At 41.4% G+C, this 24,044-nt stretch overlaps 1 protein-coding gene across 1 annotated transcript in view; it reads right to left on the bottom strand.

The window, feature by feature from the left end:
- The window catches only part of ABCC2 (ATP binding cassette subfamily C member 2), a 51,243-nt gene extending 29,776 nt beyond the window's left edge, over positions 1–21,467 (bottom strand). The window contains exons 1-9 of the mRNA XM_032225094.1: positions 21,361–21,467; positions 13,223–13,396; positions 6,563–6,703; positions 5,437–5,571; positions 4,666–4,788; positions 4,338–4,393; positions 3,044–3,275; positions 2,654–2,832; positions 896–1,073 (exon numbers count right to left, since the gene is read on the bottom strand). Of these exons, the coding sequence (XP_032080985.1) occupies positions 896–1,073; positions 2,654–2,832; positions 3,044–3,275; positions 4,338–4,393; positions 4,666–4,788; positions 5,437–5,571; positions 6,563–6,703; positions 13,223–13,396; positions 21,361–21,405 (1,263 nt within the window). The 5' untranslated portion in view covers positions 21,406–21,467. The remainder of the gene's footprint in view (positions 1–895; positions 1,074–2,653; positions 2,833–3,043; positions 3,276–4,337; positions 4,394–4,665; positions 4,789–5,436; positions 5,572–6,562; positions 6,704–13,222; positions 13,397–21,360) is intronic.
- Between the last annotated feature and the right edge of the window lie 2,577 nt (positions 21,468–24,044).

The raw sequence follows: 24,044 nt of genomic DNA, 5'->3' as shown, positions 1-24,044 counted from the left end.
TCTAATATATTAGTTAGGAGCAACACACACATACACACACAGTGTGTGTGTGCGTGTGTGTGCGTGCGTGCGCACCGGGATATTATGTATGTATTGGGAACTAACCTAAAAATACAAGTTCCAGGTGTAGTTATAAAAGAAAAGACAGACATCGTGATCTCCGGAATTTAAAATATATTATCCGCTTAGCTTTCGCTAGCCTCTGCTAACATCATCAGAGTGTAAAAACTATCATTGAAGAGATCTTTGTCTTTATACATCACTGATCAATTTGGCCATTGCGTGCTTGATAGGCCCATCTACCCGCCTCCCACCTGTAATTAGCTCTGTTGTTTTTACTTCTGACATGTTGATCGATGGAGGCTTAGTGCCTGTTCCTTCCTCCCCTATCGAACACAGTTTGGGCTGCTCATACCCAGGGAATAATGCTGAGCTATCCGATGTTACTTTAATGGCATTCTCTCCAGCTCCCTCCCACACCTCTTTTTACACTCTGACGATGTTAGCAGAGGCTAACAAAAGCTAATGGTTAATACACACACACACACACACACACACACACACACATATACATATACATATACATATACTATACATATATATATACACACACATATACATATACATACATATACATACATACATACACACACACATATATATATATATATATATATATATATATATATATATTTGTGTGTGTGTGTGTGTGTGTGTGTGTGTGTGTGTATGTATGGATAAATCAATACAAAGATCCAGAAGCATCAGATCTACAGCAATGCTTAACAAGCCCAACTTTTACGCACAGACCCTATAAGAAGAAAGCATCAAATTAGCACAGATTGCCCAGCATTAGGAAAATCACCCACTACCACCAATTCAAGAGCTAACTGACCTTTTTGTAGATGGCAGCCAGAAGGGAAGTACGTAAATTCATTCCAACTTCAAAACAGAGCTGGAAATACTGCTGTAAGCAGAGAGACTGCACCAAAGCAGTCACAAAGAGCAGCACTGCAAACACAATGCCCTGCCAAAGGTAGGCCTTTGGATCAGACACAAAGTTGATTATCATCCTATAAGAAAAGATAACCTGTACATCACCCCAAATGCCATATAGACTTTTAGAGACCATATACCAAGAATACTTCCTGCTGACTCTATCTATACAGCTTTGTCCCTCATGGACTCCTCAATCAGGTTTGTGCAATGAATATTCCACGTAAAACTGCACCCAGGAATATTTGGGATTAAATGGCCCACAAGACTCCATCATCTGTGGTTCTGCACTATGTAATTCAGAAATAAGCTCCATTAAACTCAGAGGGACCTCTTTACAAATGAACAAATATAGTGTAAAGATTAAGCTAGTAATGCTGAGAATCACATTGGAGCCAGATTAATTTCTTCTGGGAATATGGTCTTGGGTAATAAAGTAGACCAACCTTTTACAGTGACTGAGACCATACCCTCATGTTGGTGGGTGAGTGAGTCACACAGGCAGGGGTCACAAGGAGCCCTGTGATCTTGGGCTGCTTACCTATAACATACCCTACAAACAATTAAGTGAGATTGCAGCTGCATTGTTAAACTGGGACAAATATGTTTTCAGGTCCTAGTCATAGATATGATATATGCTTTGATATGGTCACTTATAAAACTATCCTAACAATTTTAAAGCAGAAATCTGGAATGAGATATTTATTTTGCAAGCTTATTTTAAGATCTATAACTGGCAATGGCACTTTTAATCAGTGAAATCTGCAGTTAATGGGGGTGGTGGTGATAAAGACTGTAAAATGGATTGAAGCCATAACATACATTGAGAAGGGCTAACTGCTGGATCGAGCTTTGTTTTATTTCCTTTTTATACCTATAGTACATCTATTTTCATGTGTTCTCTACCTCAAGGGAAGGGAAATTGTTCTAATAGGTTTTCAACAATCATAACAAAGTGAGAATTCTGAAGATATTGAAAAATAGACTTGAGGGTTCCTGATTGCCTCCTCCTTTCCACCTACTGTCAGAACAATTTAAGATATGATTATGATGCATCCATGACAATTCATAGCTGGAAAGAGAACATTGGATCTGAATTTGGTGGCTTGGAATAGTATTAGAAAGAGCTGGACAGCATATTGCATATGATAGCAAAATGTAGAGAGCAAAAATACTGAAAAAAACAGAAGAAACATTGCAGAATAGCATTTAGTCTCTGTCTAGTGAATTTGACAATAGAAATAAAACAGCACCATGAATGAAGGCAAAATATACATGTCCCAGGATAATGTTGCAGGATCCTATCTGTATCGGTCACTGGGATCAGAAGTTTAGCCTTCCAAGATTTCAGACTCATGCTGGAGCCCTCAGAGAACTTCTCTCTCAATCAGAATGTGTGATCACTTCTAGTGACCAAGCCAGATAGGAGCCTGCAAAACAGCAACAGCAAAAAGATTTGTGTCAAAAATTATGGAAATATTTAAAACATTTGTTATTTTCTAATTTTATCTAGTATTTTGAGCAAAAATTGACACAATCTTACACCATAAATTTTGTTAGCTGCCATTCCAGTGTTTTGGGATTGTTGGGTTTTTTTTGTCTCCATTCATCCATCAGATCAGTGAGGCTTAAAATAAAACTTAAAATAAGGACTTACTTCAGCAGTTGTGGATTCGCAAACACCAGAAAATCATGTATCAACTTCAGTGCCACAGATTTCAGAAGCTTTCCAGCACAACTTTGAAACAAAGCAACAATTAACCAGTTTTTAGCATGGTGATTTTTGGACTGTTCTCCAGCAATCGCCATTTTCTTGGTCTTTTTCTCCTTCTCTTCCTAAGTTCAAAGCAAAATTTGTTATCAAGCATCTGCTTATCTCAGTCCTCCAGTCAGACCACCTATGATAAGAATCTTACTATCACCAGGTGCTCCAACACTGGGATACAGCAGATAGAGGGAAATTTCCTGTACTAAATTTCTCCCATTTCCATCATTGCCGTTTTTTCAGAAATAAACTGTAAGACTTCCACAAAGTGGTGATATTTACCAGAACTAATGCATCTTGACTCTGGGCCTTGCTCAAGCCATTTGTGAGATCAGTGCCTGCCAAACGCTGTTTCCTTTTCCGATGCCAAATCTCTAGTTTTCGTTGAGCCTTTCTGACCCCAGCTTTCATTCTCTTCTCAAATGTGCAAAAAACGTGCTGCGTCTTCTCCGAATCCCTCAAATCCCAGAGGTCTTCATTCTCTAATGGTGTCCGATATCCCTTTACCAACATACTGAAAGTATAGCAAATTCCATCAATGTGTGAAAGCCAGACATCCTGCTTACTCTATGTAGCTTTAGCAATGAAATGTGAGGCACAAATGATAATAGCAATAATAAGAGTCTACACCAGGGGTGGGTTCCTGCCAGTTCTAACCTCTTCTATAAAAGAGGTTCCACAAATCTACAGTGTCATTTAGAATTGGTTCCAGCTCCCTCCCCCGCCCATCCGCACCACGCTTGCACGCTGGCTCACCAATCACCCTGCCCGCCTCTCAGAGTCCTATCTAAACCTTAAAGTCTTAAAGCTGTCAAGTTTGAACATCCATGGGTTTTTTTTTCTAAAGGATTAGGGGTACAAGGGTCTTGTAATTTGACTGCTTTAAGACTTGCACACTTCAATGCCAGAGTTCCTGAGCCAACATGACTGGATGAGGAATTCTGGGAGTTGAAGTCCACAAGTCTTAAAGCTGTCAAGTTTGAACACCCCTGGGAGTTTTTTTTCTAAAGGGCTAGGGGTGCAAGGGTCTTGTAACTTGACAGCTTAAAGACTTGCACACTTCAAATGCCAGAGATTCTGAGCCAACGTTTTGGTTGCTAAGCAAGAGCGTTATTAAGTGAGCTTCACCACATTTTACAAGTTGGCCATGCCCACCCAGTCACATGACTGCCATGCCACTCCCACTTGGTCACATGGCCAGCAAGCCACTCCCACCCAGTCACATGGCCAGCAAGCCACTCCCACAAAGCAGGCCACACCTACAGAAGAGGTTCTAAAAGAATTTGAAACCCACCACTGATCTATACCCTACTTCCATTTTGCTAAAGTTCTGTATTTACATCCCCACCATGACCATACAACTGCTAGGAAGTTTGACAAAAGTTGTATTGTTCTTTGCTCTTCACTGTAATCACAATATAGCCAATCAATGAAAACAACCATATTCACCCCTTTGTCCCTGCAACCACAGGTAACATAGCAATGACATGAAGTGCCAACATCTCGGATTAAAACATAAACACTATTGCCTATTGTTGTTGACACTCCCTTGTCTTTTTCCAAGTAAAATGTATACCTGTTATACCAATGGTAAGTGATGGAACTCAGGAAAGAGGCTGTGATCTCTGGATTCTGTGAAATGAGGCAGAAATTTCAAGGTTAAACATTTAGGGAACAAAATGATGACCTTCCAAACAAGAATTTCAATCACTCCCATCCTACAATGCATGAGGTGGGTGCTATTGCAAACTGCAATTAAGGCTCCCATAGAACTGGTAGGTGGAAAGATTCCTATCTTCCTGGGAAGCTGTCTGAAAGCAGGCATTCTTCTCTTGAATGCCCATGACTATTCCCTACCCTGAAAATTACTCTACAAATAGAAATATTTGACTAATGACTCTCACTTTCTTTGCAGCTTCCTTCATTTCAGGTGCAATGTCAGAAATAACTGAAACAGACAATAAGAGGAGTTGAAGTCCATAGGACCCAAGGAAGAAGCTGAAACGTGGTACATCTGTAATGGAGCCCTGCAAGAGAGGAAAGCAAATGCGAATTACGAGTGGAAGTGCTGAAAAAATAAAATCGCCTTGATCTTCCCTGATAACTAGAGAATCTGGAAAAACCCTCTTATGTGTGGTTTCTTTTCACACAGATTATGTTCCCCAAATCTCTATCCCTGTACAGTGGTGGGTACCTACCAGTTTAACAACCAGTTCAGTGATTGGGTTTTTTTGCATGTGCGCAGTCTGCCCGCTCCCACGTCTGATGCGCACTGTGTGCAGTTTTAACAAAACTTACCTTTCACGTTACTTCTGGGGAGTAACACAGCAGAGGTGTGGCAATCTTCTCTGCTGTGCAAATCAGCTGAGAGAATATAGGTAAGTAAAGTGCAGCATTGGGGGGGGACGAGCCCAACTGATCATCGGAGCGAACCGGTTTACTCCCAGCTGATCATCGGAGCTACTGGTTCGCCTGAACCGGTCCGAAACAGCTGAATCCCACCCCTGCTCCTGCAGCATTAAGTGGGAGCAGTGAGAGAAGCTACAACTGATAGATGGTTAGCTAAACTGAATGTAGCCATTTTATTTATTTGCAGTGGAAACATGGCTAAAGGAAAAACTGCTACCAAAAAGCTTTATTACCCCATTTCTCCTTCTCTCTCTTTAGCTTCTCACCTGCACTGCTTGTCGGATAAGTGTCTGGAGTTGAAATATACCACTAGTTAAAGAAAGTGTGAAGAAAAGGAAAAGAACCCCCGAATCTCTGCACACAGTGAAACGACAGCTATCATGGATCAGCAAAACAAGTATCTGCAGTGTAGAGAAAAGCAGAGAAATTATAATCTAAATTGTCTTAAGTCCTTCAGAAGAAAATAGTGCCCCATAAAATTGCTCTATCAGGAGGACATGGAATTTATTAATGGAGAGTAGTTTGAAGATTAACTTCCTTAGGTAACAAAACATACTCCATTGCAACAAGGTCAGTAGTACTTGCATTTAATAGAAATTGCAGAGGAGCTAAGCAAAGGGCAGAGTTGATGAAGTTCACGATGGAGGAAAAAGCTTTGTTCCCATTACTCAGTTTTCTTTTAAATATATTCAGGGCAAACTCCAAAAGTGTTATTTTATCTACTGATGAAAATATGACAAAATAAAAGAATAACAGAATTGGAAGGGACTTGGAGGTCTTCTAGTCCAACCTCCTGCTCAAGTAGGAGATCTATACCATTTCAGACAAGTGGTTCTCCAATCTCTTTTTTAAAACCTCCAGTGACGCAGCATCCACAATTTCCGAAGTCAAGCCATTCCACTGCTTAATTGTTCTGTCAGGAAATTTCTCCTTATTTCTAGGTTGGTAATCTCCTTAATTAGTTTCCACCCATTGCTATCTAAAAGTAGCGTCTTGAAGCATCTTGAATGAAACATGATATGTCTGTTTTAAATCAGAGGTCTCTTTTTCTTAAACAACATAAAAGAAAATGACCAGACTCAACAAGCTGGTTGAGAATCTTACATGCAATACTTTGGGGAAAAGTCTTTGAATTTTCTCTCCTGCTCTTTCCTCTAATGCAGTCCCCTGTAACCTCACCCCATTAGATGTGCTGAATCAACACTTCCATCATGAGTGGGGAACATTGACCTAACGAAAATCCACTCTCAAAACTTTTAATGAGTACTAGTCTAAAATAATAGAAATAGATTGGTGCTGAATTTATCAGTCTGGAGTCAGCAACGTGGAGAGAAAACTAAATAAAGAATGTTTTTGTCCTGATACAGAATAAAATTATGGCAAGACTCTCACCCAAGTGATGGAATAGAGTACAGGATTTGTGTACTGGACAGCAGGTCTTCCATTATTAAAGGCGGGGTACTTCCCTGAGTCTTCAACAATGGTAAAAACCACTTCAGTTAATGCCACCAGTAAGAGCAGCAAAGTCAGCACCTGTTTAAAAGAAGAGAGAAATTACTACTCATTGCTGCCCATTAGGTTTCAAAGGAACAAATTTTCAAAAAGTTTGCAATGCATCAAAGAGAAGAAACCACAAAATAAAGGAAAACTTAAAGATTGCAATGAATTCAGCGTGGTTCTTGCTAAGACAATGTTTCAGTAGCTGACAACAAAACAGTCATGGTTGTCAACTGTCTGTTTGTAGATTTTTTTAAAAAAACAACAACCTCGTAGTCTAACCTACAGTCCAAAGAATTCATAGTAGTTCAGGAAATCCAATACTAACTAGGCTGCATAGCTTTTCTGAGATTAGCCAAAATCTGCTAGATGGGCCTAAAGCTGGACATCTGGTACAATCCCAAAAGTATATTATGACCCAGTGGCTTATTAGCAATATCTAAATGTGTCTTGACTACTGGAGAGTTAATTAGTGTATCTGTATAACACTTTCTTTAATTGCTCCCACAAAAACTCCAACTTGGTTGGAGTAAAAATCTATGTTGGTTGGAGATGCATGATAGTAAGTTCACTAACATCCTCAACAATCTTATCTATTAAATATATAGAGATGCTGGTCAACATGAGACCTGGTTGGAGAAAACTAACATAAGACGTGGTGTATCTATCCACCAAACTAAGCTACAATGTGATTTTATCTGGTTGTGCCTTAACATTGTATGAAACCAGCCACTTAGGCTTTAGTCAGTCGGTCTGTTTTGTTTCAACTATAAATTATAACTAATAATACAAAGCCTAGGTAAGGTGGTAGTCAAACATAATTAAAATAAAACTTAAACAGCTTAATACAGCAACTGTGTAAATGTGTACTTATTAATTGATTCTGAGCAGCTCACAATATATTAAACATAAAAACCCAACACAAAATAAAGCAAACTGGGATCCACAAAAATGCATCCATCAAGAGGCTTAACATATCTTAACCCAAGGTCTGGGACTAAGAATCATACAAATTCTCATACCAGAGAATAGGTACTCCCACAACAGAGAAGGTATACTTCTTGTATTCCAATAGATGGCAACGTTTGATGCAGAAGAATCTGAATTGCACTAATTCTGCTGTGAAATAGAGGTGTCACACCACTGCCTACACTGCTGCCTTATGGAGCAATAGAAGCCTCTGAATTGTTTTTTAAGGGCTGCTCCATAGAAGAACATCGCAGTAGTGAGGTGATTATAGTATGAGTGACTCTGAAGGGTCTTCCAACAAGGAAGGAGACTAACTGTCACACCAGATGTACGTAGTAATGTAAAAACAGAGCGAACAGAAACTTTCTGTTTAGTAGACATTCAAGTAAAGCTTGTCAACATCCACAATATTGTCTTAGCTAAATTTAAATTTAAATTTAAATTTAAATTTAAATTTATATATATATATATATATATATATATATATATATATATATATATATATATATATATATATATATATATATATATACTTAAAGTCACAACCCCTGGTATGCCCAAGTATGGGAGGAAGGTCACACTTCCACTCTCTGTCATTAGGCTCGTCACAAGAGACCATCCAGACAGAAACCCAATATTTTTTACTGTTGCCTTTTTTGTTACATTTGTTATATTTATGCTGATAAATAAATAAAGGGAGACTAGTATAGATCTATTTCAAGCTATTTAGCTCTCATCAGCTAGCCATACCCAAGTTTGGGAATCGAACCTGTGCTCTATTGCCTCCCAGGCAGGGAGTTAACCATTTGAGCTACAGAGAACGGCTCCTTTATCAGCCAGCCAGGGTGGGAGGTATATACTTAAAGTCACAACTCCTGGTATGCCCAAGTATGGGAGGAAGGTCACACTTCCACTCTCTGTCATTAGGCTCGTCACAAGAGACCATCCAGACAGAAACCCAATATTTTTTACTGTTGCCTTTTTTGTTACATTTGTTATATTTATGCTGATAAATAAATAAAGGGAGACTAGTATAGATCTATTTCAAGCTATTTAGCTCTCATCAGCTAGCCATACCCAAGTTTGGGAATCGAACCTGTGCTCTATTGCCTCCCAGGCAGGGAGTTAACCATTTGAGCTACAGAGAACGGCTCCTTTATCAGCCAGCCAGGGTGGGAGGTATATACTTAAAGTCACAACCCCTGGTATGCCCAAGTATGGGAGGAAGGTCACACTTCCACTCTCTGTCATTAGGCTCGTCACAAGAGACCATCCAGACCTGTACCTCCCACCCTGGCTGGCTGATAAAGGAGCCGTTCTCTGTAGCTCAAATGGTTAACTCCCTTTATTTATTTATCTGGATGGTCTCTTGTGACGAGCCTAATGACAGAGAGTGGAAGTGTGACCTTCCTCCCATACTTGGGCATACCAGGGGTTGTGACTTTAAGTATATACCTCCCACCCTGGCTGGCTGATAAAGGAGCCGTTCTCTGTAGCTCAAATGGTTAACTCCCTGCCTGGGAGGCAAGAGAGCACAGGTTCGATTCCCAAACTTGGGTATGGCTAGCTGATGAGAGCTAAATAGCTTGAAATAGATCTATACTAGTCTCCCTTTATTTATTTATCAGCATAAATATAACATATATACATTATCTATTAGATTTTTACAACCCCTGGTAAGCCCCAATTATGGGAGGAAGCTAACTGCTTCCATCATCTGTCCTTCGGCTCGTCACAAGAGTCCATCACGACAGAAACCCAATATTTTTACTGTTGCCTTTGTTATATTTGTGGTTTTTTTTTTATTTGTGCTGATAAATAAATAAAGGGAGACTAGTATAGATCTATTTCAAGCTATTTAGCTCTCATCAGTAAGGGTGTGGCTAGCTGATGAGAGCTAAATAGCTTGAAATAGATCTATACTAGTCTCCCTTTATTTATTTATCAGCACAAATAAAAACACACACACACACACACACACACACACACACATATATATATACATACACATACATACACAATTAAAACAGTCATGTCTGTCTGGGTGTAATCTTTAATTATAGAAATGGTGCACCATAGGGCAACAAAGTGCTTCAAATCTGCTAATTTACAGAATGCATCCAAAATCCAGAACACATGATTCTCATGGAATTGAAATTTGGCAATAATACAAAATGTCATAAAACATTCCAATATAAGCTATTTTCAAAGCAGATACATCTCTGAATATCTCTCTGAATTTTTAAGAACTTTTCCCATGAAGGCATTACATTAAAAGCTCTGTAATTGTTGAAGACACTGAGGAATTTGGTAAGGAAGCTGTCTCTGAAATGAGGATCCAGGGAGTCAAAGGTTGTTTAGTTAAATATTAATTTTGGATGGAAATCAGGCTGAAAGATTTCCTCTTTAAAATAAGGTCCAAAAATGTTAGCAAAAAAGAAATATAATAATGTGGGAAGATAGTTGAATTCATACTTAGCTTTTTAAGACCAGGATTTGAGTTGCTTTACTCAAAGAAATGTTTCTAAAGCCACACAAACAGAGCTGGGTTGCTGCCAGTTTGGCCTGGATCGGGCGAACCAGTAGTAGCGGCAGTGGGAGGCTCCGCCCACCCACCCATATGCTTCTGTGCATGCGCATCCACAAGCAAACCGGTAGTAAAAAGAATAGAAACCCACCACTGCACACAAAATAACATTGCCCTTTGAAATGCACTTAATAACGCTGAAGTTGATTATGAGCATAATACAGCCAATTCTTAGAAAGGCAGTTCCGGGGAAGAAGGCGGGGCTTAGCAGTGAGAAGATGGAGTTTCAGGCTACTCCTGAAATTCCTCTATACCAAAGGATTTTTGGACGGGTTCTTTGAACTCTAGCTGTCCCGGAGACGACAGTGAAGGTGGGGAGAGACCCAGGGCCCCAGAGATATCCGCAAATCTCTGGGGGGGGGGTATTAACTCCCCGTGCCAATTCCTTTTTGGATTAGCTGCGTGCTAACTGAAACTGCAGGTTGCCCCTAAGAATGGAAGAAGTGATGTCATCTGGTAAGCTGATTTTATTATCCAAGAGAGATTGTTCGTGTTAAAAAATTAAGCTAACTGAAACCAAAGAACAGGAAGATTTAGCGGCGAATTGGCTTTTTCTAATGGATTTATGACTGGTGGTTACTTTACTTCTTAAATGCTTCAAGAAACTCCGCGACATCCTCCCCCCTCTGAATCTCCCTAAGTGGATCGTAAAACTTATCTCCTACTAATTAGCCCGTCACGATTCGACATTTTTATTACTTTACTACCTAGTTCTGTCTACAACTAGATAAGATTGACAGCCTGTAAGAGACTAAAAAAAAAAAAGTGCTTCGAAGCCTGTGGGGAAAAAAAAAGAGAGCTTCTAATTTTTAACTATGACACATCATGGCGTCCCAAAATACCCCCAAGATTTCATTTCAGGCTCTTTTCTCTGCGTGTAGAGGACTCTTTGACTCTTACCAAAAATTGGAAAGAAAACTGGATCAACTGATTCTAAAATATGAAGTTAAAACTGAGATCGTTGAATGCTTAAATGTTCCTGAAACACAAATGGAAAATGTGAGAAATGGTGTCTGGTCTATCTCAGAGGAAGAGAGGAGTGGGGGAGCTATAAAGACGACTCATTTAAAGAGACAGAGTGCAGGAGGAATGGAAAATCCACCCTTGAGAATTAAAGTTAATTTGGGAAATTTTATAAGCCTAGGACAACATTATTATTTCATCACCGACATTCAGAATCCAAAGGTGCCGAAATACTTTTGTTTGGATTTGCTTATGGAAACATTTGGTAAATTTATCCAACGAATGGCTATTGGACTGAGGAAATCTCGTTGTTGGAGGGACACAGGCTGACAGATGGGACAATACAACCTAAAATTAGCTAAATCGGATTACTTCAATTTGTAATAGATATAGCTGAATAATGACTGATATGGATAGCAATATATATAATTTGGAACTGGCTGATAGATTGATGAATACAATTGAAAACTAGTTAAACCTAATTGCTTTTTCTTGTAACAGATATTGCTGAATAATAATTGATATTGATAGTAATGTATATAATGTGGAGTTGATATGATAACTAACAATTGGATATGAGAAAACACCTTTAGATTATACATAAAGAGTATTAACTATAATAATTAGCACTATTAAAAAACTAAATAAAATTCATACAATCAAATGTTAATCAATACTGGGAAAATGTTATGATATATGATATAATTGAATATTATGGATGTTTAGCTAAAATAGGATATGAGGATTTGATGATAATAGAGGATTTTACAAATAGGTAAATGAATTGCCAGCATGTGTTATGGATTAATTCTTTAGCATAGCTAAGGATGAAGGATGTTTAAATAACCATAGGTAATTAAAACTGGAGGTATAATGATGTTGATATGGTAAATATTCGAGTTAAGATATTTGAATTAATATGAATTAACGGAAGAGAAGCACCAAAACATGTTGTAACCAGTTGATATACTTCTTTTTTTTTCATAATAGACACCTGTGTTTTGTTTTGTTTTCCTGATTGTCGTTTTTGTCTTTTTTTGTATTATCTACTATCTTTTATTTTAATTTTTATTTTTTATTTGTCCTTTTTTCTTTTTTCTTTTTTTTGTTTGATTTTTCTCCCTTCCCATCGGTGTGGGTAGGTATTGTTCAAGATTATTACTCCTACCAATATTTCTAAATAATAATTACAGTTAAATGAAAATGGATATATAATAATGCTTGAGTTAATATGAGTTATGTTGGTTGACTGTGGAGGAGATGTACCAAAACTTATCTGTAATTGATTGATATATTAAGAAAGATGCTGTACCCGTTTTAAACTAAAATTAAAAAACATTTAATAAAAAAAAAAAAGAAAGGCAGTTCCTTGGCTTCAGTTTTAAAAAATGGCATTGGTTGTTAGGAACAGCAACTTTTAAAAATCCCATGCAACTTTTGCTTTTGGCTTGCAATTTCATCAGACATAGCTAAGCAATCAACTGCTTAATGCACTATGTAATTAAGCCTTCGTTGTTTTTTTCTTTAAAAAACACTCAAAAATATGTAACTGTAGCTGTATTCCATAACAATCAAGATTGTTACAAAACTAAATTAAGTTTATCCATAGAACATTTCAATAGTACATTCATTTTAGTACTTTTGGGGAAAACAAACACTTAACATTAATTAGCAAATCAAAGAATACTGATTTAAGGACAACTCTAGATCTATCATATCTGGATATTTTTTGTTGTTCTTTTTGCTCTTTTTTTAGCTACATTTAGATCTATATTTCACATACATCCACACACATATAGGGTAGTACATCAGTTAACTATATAGAACATGGACATATTTTAAAACAAGAACAATAATGTCATGCTATATAATATGAACACAATATGAGGCTAAGGAGAGAGATAACATTTTAAGTGATCATCTGGAATTTTCTCACATCTCTAACACCTTATCTACTTCAAGGGGATGATGGCACTCTTCAAGTCGAGTACCCTTCTACAATTTGACAACCTCCGGGAAAGGACTTTTTTTCCCACCTGCTTCATGAGATACAGTTTGGTGAGTGATGATTTCTTCAGTTTAGATTTGCACATGGGAAGAAGTTTCCATGGGCCAAAGAGCCAAAGGAAGCCCAGAGGGATCCAGACAAGAACGGTCTGTTCAAAGCAAAGTGGTAGATCGGCATCATCATTGTCCAGGAACGAGGAATTCTGAGGATAACAAGAAAGAAACAAAAGAAATGTAGGCTGAAGGCTCACTTTGAAATGGATTGTTAATATATAAAAAGTCTGTCTCTTACATTTATTCCCAAGGTTCCATTAGGTCTTTGCTCTGCCAATAAATACAGCAACTACTGCAGTTTAAATGTTGCTGATCATATAATAAGTCAATAATAATTTGATATGTCTCAGGGATTTACAACTACCGGTACTCATCAATGCAAATAGCTAAACACTACTTGCACTGATATCCTACATCTCTTCATTATTTTTCATTGGTTCACATCCTCTTTCATTTGTCCTATATGTACAATAGTATGACTGAATTGTAATTAAGTTCATTTTAGAAGGTAACATCGGAAAGCACTTTTTAAAGAGTTTGTACTTTTCTACACATAGTTTTTTCCCATTTTACAACCTTCTGTGTCTTAATGATTAAGTGAATCACTGCAGTAGTTAAATTAATGACACTTTTAAGTGAACCTGACTTCACTTTGCTTGTCAGAAGGTTGCAATCACATGACCCCGGGACACTGCAAACACCATAAATATATCTCAGATGCCAAGCATCTCAATTTTAATCACATGACCATAGGGATGCTGTAATGGTTATCAATATGAAAAGCAGCCATAAGTCACTTTTTTTCAGTGCTGTTATAACCTCACAAAGTCACTGTATCAAAATCTAGTCATAGACATTTCAGTTCAAGGTGTTTGCTCCATTCACAGATCTATTTTAATTTATGATTCCACATAATTTGGCCTTTTCAGTAGAGTCAAATTATGATCAATCGTAATGAAGAAGAATGGACATTTGTTTACTCATCTGGTAACCTGAATTGGAACCCAAAAGGACAATGCTGACCTGACAGTTTTGCCCCAACCTCTTACCTTCATCTTAGACAAGGAAGCTACAAAACTTTGAGCAGCTGGAAAGTGATGACAATGATGGTGTAAAAGTGCTGATGTGAAAGTGGAAATCAATCCCCCCTCTCTCCCCCCCTCTTTCTCTCTTCTCTCTCTCTCTCTCTCTCCCTCTCCCTCTCTCTCCCCTTCTCCCTCTCCCTCCCCCCCTCTCTTTCTTCCTGGGTCATAAATATTTTTTCCACAGCTGAGCCTTGAAACACATGGCTATGATTTCCAATTCTATAATGTAAATGTGTGTTAGTGGTTCCTTTTGTCTTGGTGAATATCTATCATGGGATATTTTCGCCTCTTGTCCCAACTGGAAACAATGTAAAAGGTATATGAAACCTTTACCATGGGTGCATCTCAAGGTTTTCACTCTTGCCTAGAGAAATATTGGAGGACTTTTTTTCCCCTTAAAAGGCATGATGGCATATAAATGGCAGAAGACAGCAACATTTGCTATAGCCAGTAGCAATCCAAAAGCAGCGATAGTCCTCCATAAGATGAATTGGGGAAGTCTATCAAACCGTTTTCTAAATCAGTAACTAAGGCAAAATCTCTGCTAGGGTTTATAAGATTGTGATTCTGAGAATACTTTGTTTTATATTTTGATTATTTTAAGGAGAATAATTTTTATCCAAGTACAATGTTCCTTAAAAATAATCAAAATATAAAATATTCAAAATAAAAGACAGCTTCCAAATAAACTGGGAACTATTTTCTTTCTTTCAAAGATTTTAACCTCCCAAGTTAAAACAAACTCCTGGCAGTTCACAACCCTGAATAAAAAGTGTGTGTGTGTGTGTAAATGTATATGTACGGTACATATACATCAATCAGTTGCCTTCCTTAGCAATGAAAATTTTGAGTTCAATTGTGGTTGTATGTCAAGAACTATCTGTATATCCAGCTATGTCTTAAAAATACTGGGGGAGGGAGATTTTATATAGCGGCAGCTTTATGCCACTCCTAATGCAGTAAATCAGAAAATATTTTTTTGTTACTTAGTCTGGGCTTGTTAAAATCGAACTACAAAATACACCAGGGGTGTTCTCTTCTCAAAATTCATAAAAGTAAGATTTACATGAGAAAATTAGAATTATCCTTTCATTTATATATGCTACTTCAATCACAAAAGTAAGTCAGAGCAGCTTACGTAATAATCATGAAATGCACAGGTATAGTAGGTGGTACCTTGCTCAATAGTAGTAACTGTGAATGTTGAATGTTTGAATGTTTATTTTATTTATATGCCGCCCTTTTCCCCCGAAGGGGACTCAGGGCGGCTCACAACTCAAACCAGGGAAGGGGGATACAGACAAAAAATTAAAAAACGACACAAAACAATGCATAATTTAAAACACACGACAGTCATACCATTCGAGACGGGGGCAACAGCTCTTTAGCCCCAGGCCTGTCGGAACAGCCAAGTTTTAAGGGCTTTGCGGAAGGCCTGGAGGGTGGTGAGGGTTCGAATCTCCACGGGGAGTTCATTCCAGAGGGTCGGAGCAGCCACAGAGAAGGCTCTCCTCTGGGTAGTCGCCAGTCGACACTGGCCGGCGGATGGAATTCGGAGGAGGCCTAATCTGTGGGATCTAATCGGTCTAGTAGAGGTAATTGGCAGCAGGCGGTCTCTCAAGTACCCAGGTCCAATACCATGAAGGGCTTTATAAGTGACGACTAGCACCTTGAAGCGTATCCAGAGACCAATAGGCAGCCAGTGCAGCTCGCGGAGGATAGGTGTTACGTGGGTGAACCGAGGTGCACCCACGATCGCTTGCGCGGCTGCATTCTGGACAAGCTGGAGTCTCCGAATGCTCTTCAAGGGCTGCCCCATGTAGAGCACGTTGCAGTAGTCCAGTCTAAAGGTCACAAGGGCGCGAGTGACTGTTGTGAGGGCCTCCCAGTTCAGGTAGGGACACAACTGGTGCACCAGGCGAACCTGGGCAAATGCCCCCCTGGTCACAGCCGACAAGTGTGTTCAAAAGTCAGCTGTGGGTCCAGGAGGACTCCCAAATTGCGAACCCTGTCTGAGGGGCGTACTGTTTGACCCCCCAGCCTGAGAGATGGAACACTTGGCCAATTAGTAGGAGGGAAACACACCAGCCACTCGGTCTTATCTGGATTGAGTACAAGCTTGTTAACCCCCATCCAGTCCCTAACAACCTCAAGGCACTGGCACATCACGTCAACCGCTTCACTGAGTTGGCACGGGGCGGACAGATACAGCTGTGTATCGTCCGCATACTGATGGTATTTTATCCCATGCCGTCGAATGATCTCACCCAGCGGCTTCATGTAGATATTAAACAGGAGGGGGGACAGGACCGAACCCTGCGGCACCCCATAATTCAGGGGCCTAGGGGTTGATCTCTGCCCTCCGACCAACACCGACTGTGACCTGTCCGAGAGGTAAGAGGAGAACCACCGTAGGACAGTGCCTCCACCCCCACCTCCCACAGTCGTCGCAGAAGGATACCATGGTCGATGGTATCGAAAGCCGCTGAGAGGTCAATGAGCACTAGGACGGAGGCATAACCTCCATCCCTGGCTCTCCAGAGATCATCGATCAATGCGACCAAAGCGGTTTCCGTGCTGTAGCCAGGCCTAAATCCCGACTGGAAGGGATCTAGATAATCGCTTTCCTCCAAGGACCGCCGGAGCTGAAAGGCTACCACCTTCTCAACAACCTTCCCCACAAAGGGGAGGTTGGAGACTGGACGATAGTTGTTTAAAACGGCTGGATCCAAAGATGGCTTCTTCAGAAGGGGTCTCACCACCGCCGCCTTTAGAGCGGGGGGAAAGAACCTCTCCCGAAGGGAGGCGGTAACAACCGCCTGGATCCAGCCCCATGTCACCTCCCTGCTGTTAACGACCAGTCAGGAGGGGCACGGGTCCAGTACACATGTGGAGGCACTTACAGCTCCCATGGCCTTGTCCACGTCCTCAGGGGTAACAGCTTGAAAATCAATCCAGTGATGTCCTGCCAGATTCTCCCCTGGTGCCTCAGCTGGCTCTGCGCAATTGGAGTCCAGGTCCATCCATAGCCGAGCAACTTTATCCGCGAGGAATTGGACGTAATCCTCAGCTCTGCCTTGCAAAGGATCGCTCGTATCCCTCCTATTTAGGAGGGAACGGGTTATCCTGAACAAGGCGGCTGGGCGCGATCAGAAGCAATCAGAGAGGCAATGTGTGTTCTTTTAGTCATCCTAATTGCCCGGAGGTAGGCTCTGATGCTGGATGTTAAAAGCGCTCGGTCTGACTCAGACTTACTGGATCTCCATCGTTGCTCTAGGCGTCTCTTTCGGCGCTTCATCTCCCAGAGTTCCTCAGTAAACCAAGGAGCCCTCCTGGATCCACTGCCTCGGATCGGCCGTAAAGGCGCAATCCGGTTAAGAGCCCCTGCCGCTGCTGAATTCCAAGCAGCAACCAGAGTCTCCGCCGGACTGCGGGCGAGGGTATCAGGAACAACGCCAAGCTCCGTCTGAAAGCCCAAAGGGTCCATAAGTCGCCTGGGGTGGAACCACCTAATCGGTTCCTCCTCCCTACAGTGGGGGTTTGGTCTCCAAAAGTCAAGCCTCAGTAGGTAGTGGTCCGACCATGACAGGGGTAAGATCTCGCTACCCCTCAAACCAAGATCAGAACTCCACTGCTCCAAGAGGAATACGAGATCAAGCATGTGACCCGCCGAGTGAGTCGGGCCCCGAATTACTTGGGTCAAGCCCATGGCTGTCATGGAAGCCATGAACTCCTGCGCTCCATCAGAGTGTTCACTGAGCGAAGACAAATTGAAATCCCCCAGAACCATAAGCCTGGGAAACTCAATTGCCAGCTCGGCTACTGACTCGAGGAGCGAGGGGAGGGCTGCTGCAACGCTGTTGGGAGGCAGGTACGTTAACAGCAAGCCCACTTGACCCTTGAGGTCCAACTTCACCAGCAGGGACTCACACCCGACAAGCTCCGGAACAGGGATCCTACGAGGTACTAGAGACTCTCGGATAACAATAGCCACACCCCACCCCTTCTCTGGGATCGCGGCTGATGAAGCACCTGAAAACCCTCTAGGCACATCTCTACGAGGGGGACTCCTCCCTCCGGGCCCAGCCAGGTTTCAGTAATACATGCCAGGTCTGCCCTCTTGTCTAAAATTAGGTCCCGGACGAGGGGAGCCTTGTGAACTACAGACCTGGCATTTAGCGACAGCAGCCTGAGACCAGGGTCCTGATTACTCGCGCCATCTGGCCTTGGAGTGGGATTCATAGGGCCAGAAGGAGGGATCTCTGTAACGTAGCGAGCCCTCCTTCCCCAGTAATGGCCAGCCCTAAAGTCCCCGCCATTTCTGCCCCTTCCTGTTAAGACCGTAATGCTCCGGCCCACTCCTGTGTCCGTAGTCCCTCCACCCACCCCTATAGCCCCCGCGTTTCCCGACAGGCCCTTTGAATCAGTCATCCTCTCACACAAATACAGCCACTCATCCATGCATTCCCCACCTAGGTCAATTAAAACACAAAAAATACAACAATAATGAAGTTAAAAAAGTGGGTACAGTCATCAATCAGACATACCATTCACACCGCATTCCTAAAAAAAAATTTTTTTGCGCACTGCGCAAGTATAGCTTAATATCTGCGCAAATAGTTCTTTAAAATTTTTTTTGAGGTAGCTGAGCACCAACAGTGGTATACAGGTGGTATACAGGTGGTAAGCAGATGGTATACCTCGTTCTTGGAAAGGTATAATAATAAAGGGTCCAGAGTCTAAAGTTCGGGGTGGCCGAGGTGGATCGTGAAAGAGGGGGGGGGTACATTAGAAACATTAAGTCCCCTCTTATAGTTTTGCCATCTTCCGTCACTCCCTCTGTTGGACAGATGTACCAGGGGGCAAATCAAGGAACAGACTGTAGATGTTACCGACAAGTCCGAGGGCCTTCACACTTGTTGTAAGTGCCCCCACCCATCCAGAGTCCAGCGTGCCTCAGTGAGATGACTTACACGGACACTATCCAAGATGATACCCCAAGTTGTCCGATTCGCCCAACCTCGACGGGCGCTCAGGCCGTTCTCTCCCCCTCCGGGGTGATGGCAATCCAGAAAGGTCCCCAAGGGTTCAGCAAGCCGGACAAGCTGGGTGGGCGCAGTCAGAAGATGTTGCAAATACCAAAAGATCATAAAAAATGCCGCCATCATCCATATGCCTCCCGCAGCGGCGAGCAGAGAGGAGGCTGCGCCAGAGAGAAGGGGGGGGCCTAGAGGGCTGAGGTGGCCAGAAACCAGCCACCCAGTCTCGGCAACGTAGATGGAAAAACTCAGCCACTCCTTCCTCAGGGTGAGGTGCAGGTCTAACACAAGCCCAGATCTTAGTCTCTCGCAATTCGGAAAAGAAACGCTCACCACCCGCTAGCGCCGCCCGCTAGCGCCGCCGAGGCCAGTATGGAAGCACGCCCTCGGCGTCCTCAGCGTTTGCACCACAGTGTTCCTAATTCAGCCCCAACGCTCCCAATAACCGCAGCAAGAGCTGCGCAGTTCCCAAAGGCCGCGGTTCTCTCAAGCCGCAACGCTCTCAATTGAGGTTCCTGGGGAGGAGGGGGGGGATCCCACCGGCCACTCGGTGCCACTCGGTCACGCCGTTCAAGCCGCAAATTGTTCAAAGCGGCAGTGGCAGCGCCACCCTAAACTCAGCCGTCCCGAACTCCCGAACTCAGCCAGCGCCGTCCCCAGCTCGTAACACGCTGGGAAGCCGCCGTCCGTGTGAGGGGAGGGGGGCGCCCGACAACGCCGAAGGCCGATCCCCGCTGAGAGGGATCTTGGAGTCCTAGTGGACAACCATTTAAATATGAGCCAGCAGCGTGCAGCAGCTGCCAAAAAAGCCAACACAGTTCTAGGCTGCATAAACAGAGGGATAGAATCAAGATCATGTGAAGTGTTAATACAACTTTATAATGCCTTGGTAAGGCCACACTTGGAATACTGCATTAAGTTTTGGTCACCACGATGTAGAAAAGATGTAGAGACTCTAGAAAGAGTGCAGAGAAGAGCAACAAAGATGACTAGAGGACTGAAGACTAAAACATATGAAGAACGGTTGCAGGAACTGGGTACGTCTAGTTTAAGAGAAAGAAGGACTAGGGGAGACATGATAGCAGTGTTCCAATATCTCAGGGTTTCCACAAAGAAGAGGGAGTCAAACTATTCTCCAAGGCACCTGACGGTAGAACAAGAAGCAATGGGTGGAAACTAATCAAGGAGAGAAGCAACTTAGAACTGAGGAGAAATTTCCTGACAGTTAGAACAATTAATCAGTGGAACAGCTTGGCTCCAGAAGTTGTGAATGCCCCAACACTGCAAGTCTTTAAGAAGATGTTGGATAGCCATTTGTCGGTATAGGGTTTCCTGCCTAGACAGGCAGTTGGACTAGAAGACCTCCAAGATCCCTTCCAACTCTGCTATTGTATTGAATTGTATCATGTGATATATCACTTCAGAATTTAAAAGGAAAGCAAGATATCTAAACACTGCCCCAATCAAAAACTATTTAGGAAACTAGCACATTTTGGACAAAGTTGAGCAAAACATCCTTTCCTGACATGCTTTCTTTACAAGAGTGGGTTTTTTTTTTAATGGAATCAGTCAACCATCCAACCTGTAGTACAGCTCACATAGATCATCCATTTTCTTCATCTTTGTGAAATAAAAAGAATTTTAATTTTTATAAAAGTCTAAAGAATTTCTCTTTAGAATGATTGTATTTATGATTGTTACAATGTGCACTGAAAACAATGTAAATGTTTTCCTGTAACTAAGTTCTGAAGTTCCCACCAAGAAGACCCTGTAAATTAAAACCGGTGAGGTCAATGTTTCAAAATGGATATACAGTGAGTTTGCTAATGCCTCAATTGCAATCTTATTTGTGCATATTTGCTATAGGTATATATCAGTAACTGATACACGCTGCCCCAACGAATTAAATTGCTTCACCGTTATCAAACAACTCACAATTCATGACAATTACATTTAGTGTCATCCTGACTAAGAGAAGTTGCCACTTACCCAGAAAACAGAACCACAAAAATGTTCCAAAGCTGTTGCTGCCATGGCCAATGTTCTCTTCTCCAGCTGTTGTCAAACTATTCTGTGTAACCCAGGAAGCCAGGGGCAAAAGTCCCAAGTGTTCAACAAAGCAGTATTAGGAACCTGATACAATATCATTAATCTTTAACCCTATAATCAGACTCGGGAACTGTGGAAAAGAAATGGGTGGGAGTTAGTTCTTGGGAGATACAAAATTAATGGATCTGAGCGGAGAGTAACAATGTCCTGGATGACATTTTCAAAATATATAATAACATTTTAAAAGTCCTCCTTCTCCAGTGCCAACAAGGGTGAAATATACATGGAAAGAGTTCTTTTAGCAGATTAGTTCTGCACTGGGAATCGAGAGTTTGGAGAAGACTATGTCTTCAAGTCAGCTTTGAGTCTTGCTGATGGCCTGGAAAAGTCCAAGCAGTTTTTTTGGGCAAACCTTTTGGAAATGGTTTGCCATTTCCATTGTCCTAGGGCTGAAAAAATGTGGCTGGCTCACAGGGACCTGAGTTTGTGCCTAAGGCAGGACTAGAATCATGGACTCCCAGTTTCTATCCTATCATCTTAACTACTACTACCAAACTCCTTCCCTACTTACTCTCTTCCCCAATTTATTTCTAGTCAGCAATTATGACACCAATTTCAAAAAACATCAGAAACCATTGAAAAAACTAAACACAGTGAAAAGGATTTTTTTTCATATATGGTAAAATGACTAAACCCAGAGCAAATGATGATTTAATTCTAAGGAAAGTGTTTGGTGCCCCCGGGATGGGGAATTTATATCCCTTGGTTAATTAAATATCAACATATTTTTTCAAAAAATGTCTAGAGACTGGCATTTGGTTTGAGCGTGAGATATATCAGTAACTGGCTTGTCCTGTGCGGTGTTATAATTCCTTTGAAAATTTTCTAAAAATGCAAAGCCATTGCCCTGAGATGTTCCTTTCCCCACGTCTTCTATGTTTGAAGGGAAAGAGTTAATTTTTGCAGCAAACAGTCCATCACCTTTTTTTTTAGTGTGTGACTTGCACAATATAACATTTGGCTCAAAGTCTCCTGAACTCTTGCAACCTTGGTTAAATGAAAACACAATTATTTATTGAACTTTTCTGACCTCTTCTTGCACAACTTTTAATACTTCCACATGCAGTTTGTTTGAAGTGTTTTATACATTATGCTATTATGACATTGGTATTTGGCCATCAATACAAGCTGACAGTTCGTTTCTAAACTCAACTGATAAAATGATATTAATAGGATGTTCATATGAAGCTATTGGACAAACATCAATAAACCTTCAGAATAAATGTCCAGTCCTATTTAAAAGTTCAGCAGGACTTGAGACCAGGTTATTTGACAGGACAATCTCCTATATTACTGATACAAACCCTCTTTCAGTCTCCCTGCTTCCCTAAATGAGTCAAACCTAGTTGCAACAAGAAAGTGATAAGTGCTATGGGGTAAGTCTTCACTTATGAAATGTTCTTCCTAGAGTTCTTGGTTTGGCATACGTTGTGATCCTTACAGCAGCAAGAGAAGCTGTTTTAGTTTTCTTGGACATTTCACTTCAGTCCATGAACCACTTTAATTTTTATCTTCTAAAATATTTCTATATTATGTGTAAACAGTATTATAATCATTCATTCATTCAATGTTCAAAATTATGAGTACTGAACAAAGCGACTTATAACCTTGAAGTTCCAGACGTTGCAGCTCCCCATGGTCATATGAACAACATTTTGGGTGCTTGGCAACCAGTTTCCACTTACAACCAGTTGCAGCATCCCGCAGTCACATGCTTGCTATTGGAGACCTTCTCTATCAACTTCCTACAAGCAAGTCAATGGGGAAGCCAGCAAGGAAGGAGCCAAGCCGCTTACATAATTTTCCACTTCACCTGGCCTTTCTTCATTCACTTGCACTGCAATCTTCTTCCCCCTTTTCTCGCTCTTGTGAATGCCCGTTACCCTGCACTCAAATACACATATGAACTCACCAATGCCCTCCTTCTTCAACCTCCTGAATGGCAGGTCAAAAATTGGTAGATCTTCGATAACATTTTTTTGTCTCCACCAAACAAGATTTTATCTAGCCCCTGAGGGTTTGGGTAGATCCCGAAACGTGCCTTATCACTTTTAAACCTGTTTCTAACCTGTAAATATTCCCACCATTCCAAATTCCTGCCCTGTTGCTCTAATTCCATCTTTGTTTTTATGTTGCCCTCTTCTGTCATAATATCTTTATACGTTATGTTTCTTGTCCAATTAAATAAACTCGGATGTGTTAAGGCCTCTAATGGTGCCAACCAACACGGAACCCTAAGATAATATTTTTTCCTCATTTTTTCCCAGACCCCCATCAAAATCTTCCGAATATAATGTCCCATGAACTTCCATTTCTGAACTTCCGGTTTGCCCATAAGGCTGGTTTTTCGCGCTCCGGAGGCTTCAGGGAAGCTCCTGAAGCCTTGGGGGAGGGCGGGAGAGGCTGTTTTTGCCCTCCCCAGGCTCCTATAAAGCCTCTGGAGTCAGGGGGATGGTGAAAAAAGCACGCCAAAATTGGGGGGGGGGAGCACTGGTCATGTGCGCATGCGCACTGGTGTCATGCGCATTGCATTATGGGTGTGGCAAGCCTGTGCACAACCCCAT

This window comes from Thamnophis elegans, chromosome 10 (genome assembly GCF_009769535.1).
Source record: "Thamnophis elegans isolate rThaEle1 chromosome 10, rThaEle1.pri, whole genome shotgun sequence".
NCBI classification, from domain to species: Eukaryota; Metazoa; Chordata; class Lepidosauria; order Squamata; family Colubridae; genus Thamnophis; species Thamnophis elegans.
Note: the sequence above shows the minus strand (reverse complement) of the source record. Positions and strands in the feature narration are given on the sequence as shown.